The sequence below is a fragment of the Limulus polyphemus genome, unplaced genomic scaffold (assembly GCF_000517525.1).
Source record: "Limulus polyphemus unplaced genomic scaffold, Limulus_polyphemus-2.1.2 Scaffold2208, whole genome shotgun sequence".
In the NCBI taxonomy this organism is placed as follows: domain Eukaryota; kingdom Metazoa; phylum Arthropoda; class Merostomata; order Xiphosura; family Limulidae; genus Limulus; species Limulus polyphemus.
This window is the reverse complement of record NW_013667818.1, coordinates 63576-66124: the sequence shown is the minus strand read 5'-3', so window position 1 is coordinate 66124 and position 2549 is coordinate 63576. Positions and strand designations below refer to the sequence as shown.

Here is a 2549-nt window from a genome sequence, read left to right as displayed (position 1 = left end):
CACACTACTTGGAAGGCTTTAGAGACTGATCGACTATTACGCCAAGATTCCTTTTCTTCGTGACCCTTTTAAGGTTATTCCCATCCAAATTATACTTATAATTCAAATTATGATAACCCTCATGCATTAGCATGTATTTATTATAATTAAAACCCATCTGCCATTTATTTGCCCAACTCACTATATGATCTAAATCCTTTTGTAAATCAGCAGCATCCCCTTCACAGCTAGCAACACCCAAGACCTTAATATCATCTGCAAATTTAAGTAATTTATTGACGATTCCTTCATCAATAAGTTATCTGACACTAAGAATTTATGCATAATGTATCAAACAATCACAGGAAAAAGGATAATACATGAAAAGAGGATTAAAAATTCAATATATATATATTATAAAAAATATATTCCAATTCTTTATAATATAATTTTTGGGTCCATCAAGTTGACTTTCAAGGAGATAAAAAAATATTTTTTGGTATTTTAGAAAATGTTTCAACATAGTTTTCCTTAAAAAGGAATTTTTTTTTTCACCAATAACTGTTACTAGGTGTCAGACTGTACAAAAAATAAGCTTGTTAACTTTTTATTAAAATTGTTACAAGTCATCTTAAATACAGTAGTAGTAGCTTTATATGCATTTTACACTATAGATGGTTAATTTTTTCTTGAATTCGTATTTCCTGAAATAAGCTAGCTTATAATATAATAAAATTTAGTATAAAATATCTGCAAGGAGAGTAATATTCCTAAGTTCAAGAATTATATATCAGATTTATAAAAAAAAAGTAATTATGAAAAATAAAGCAGCTTGAATAACATTTTCAAAACATATGGTGTTTCTTTTTAGGTATATAAATGCCTTTTTAAGACTTTATAGTCATATATATACAACTATTTACTTTGGTAGAATTGCTTCAGAACTAAATCTGGCATGTTAGAATAATGTAATTCCAACAGAATACTGAAGAAATACATTTTTAGTTTGTGACCTATGCCAAAGTTATGAAAGTTATAATTTTCCTAAATGAAAATGTATTTCAGGTAGGTACTTCTTTCTTCTCATAAGATTAGCTTTTCTCATTTTGTGCTGCCCTTTGTATGTAGACTTTTTTTGAAATGCATGCCACAATCATTCATTAGCCAAGGTTCCAACATGTCTCTCATGAAAAGCAGCACCAATAGGAGAGCACTTCTATCATGGTGTAGAGTGGATAGGGCACAATGGACCATACTCGGTAAGTCAACTACATCCAAAACCTCACTCGCTTGGTACTGACATCCTCATGAGGGTAGGATGAGGATCACACCATCTTCACTTCAAGTCCCAGAGTCAAGACAGAACCTAACATTTGACTCCAGGATCTCACAGGGTAGTCTAATGCCAGGGATCCGGGAATGTGTCATCCAGAATTCGAGGGTAGTCCATCACATGCATTCAACCCCTGTGTCTGTGAAACCAGCCCAAAACGACCCCAGGTAAGTAACAGCCTCATCACCCAACAAAGGAAAATGCAGGACAGAAGTGTAAAACGGCCACGTAGACCTTCTGTGACCCACAACACAGAAGTCATGTCGAGAGAGGAAGATCGACAACTCGAAACAGACAAAAATTGGGTGAGATTCCCCAAACCCCAAGTCAATGACCAGGAGTGATAAATGCTCCACTTGCATTGATAAATGGCCAATGAGAAGGGCGAAAGGAACGAGCTAAATGTGAAGCTACTCTTTGAGAAAACTGGAACTACTCGCCAAGGACCTGACAAAAGTCAAAAGTGAAGACGGAGGACAGAGGGGAGAGAAAGGGGAAAGTGTATCCCTCTGAGAGCACTCTGTGAACCCAGATATTGGTGAGAAAAGGTCTCCACCAATGAAAGAAATTCAAGAGAAAAGCTCCCACTGGGCTGAATCCAACCATGTAGTCATCAGTACTGCTGTTGGCAGATTGTGCATTGTCGAACCGTGGCACCATGGAAGGGTGGTACAGGAAGACGTTGGGAAGGGGAAGGTCGGGGGTCAGGAACCAGTACCATGCTCAGCCCCGACTGCGACAAACGAGTTACCAAGTTAGTAAGGGTAGAATGCTGATGGACCAAAATCGGTGCCATGCAGAGGTCCTTCAGATAAGGAGCTTGGAGATGGGTCCATGCCAAAACTGCGTCATGACCCAACAGGTCCTAATAACAAACAAACCACATTTGAAGCATGAGAGCCAAATGCGACAGACGAACCAATGAAGAAGTAAGGATAGAGAGGATTTCAGCAGAAAATCCCTCAGGGTTCCTGTGAAGAGCCTCTGACAGAATGTAAAGGGAGGAAAGATACCTTAACAGGGTCATGAGGGTGAGACAAAGGTGAGAAAATTGGGCTTGGGTAAGTTGGACAGGGTAATCTGGGTTTGCCCCCAAACAGGTAGAGCTGACCCCAACAACTTTTGGTCGAGATAGGGAAATCCTGCCAAATGATAAGGAAGGGCAGACTGATCCAAAGTCCATGGAAGATGAGGCATACTAATGCCCTCCCCTAGTTGAGAGGCAAATCAGTTCATG

At 38.8% G+C, this 2549-nt stretch overlaps 1 protein-coding gene across 1 annotated transcript in view; it reads right to left on the bottom strand.

Annotated features, from left to right (window-relative positions):
• LOC106466266 (von Willebrand factor D and EGF domain-containing protein-like) overlaps positions 1–2549 on the bottom strand; it is a 90725-nt gene that overhangs the window by 30128 nt on the left and 58048 nt on the right. Inside the window, exon 17 of the mRNA XM_022394239.1 lies at positions 2031–2177. Within this exon, the coding sequence (XP_022249947.1) occupies positions 2031–2177 (147 nt within the window). The remainder of the gene's footprint in view (positions 1–2030; positions 2178–2549) is intronic.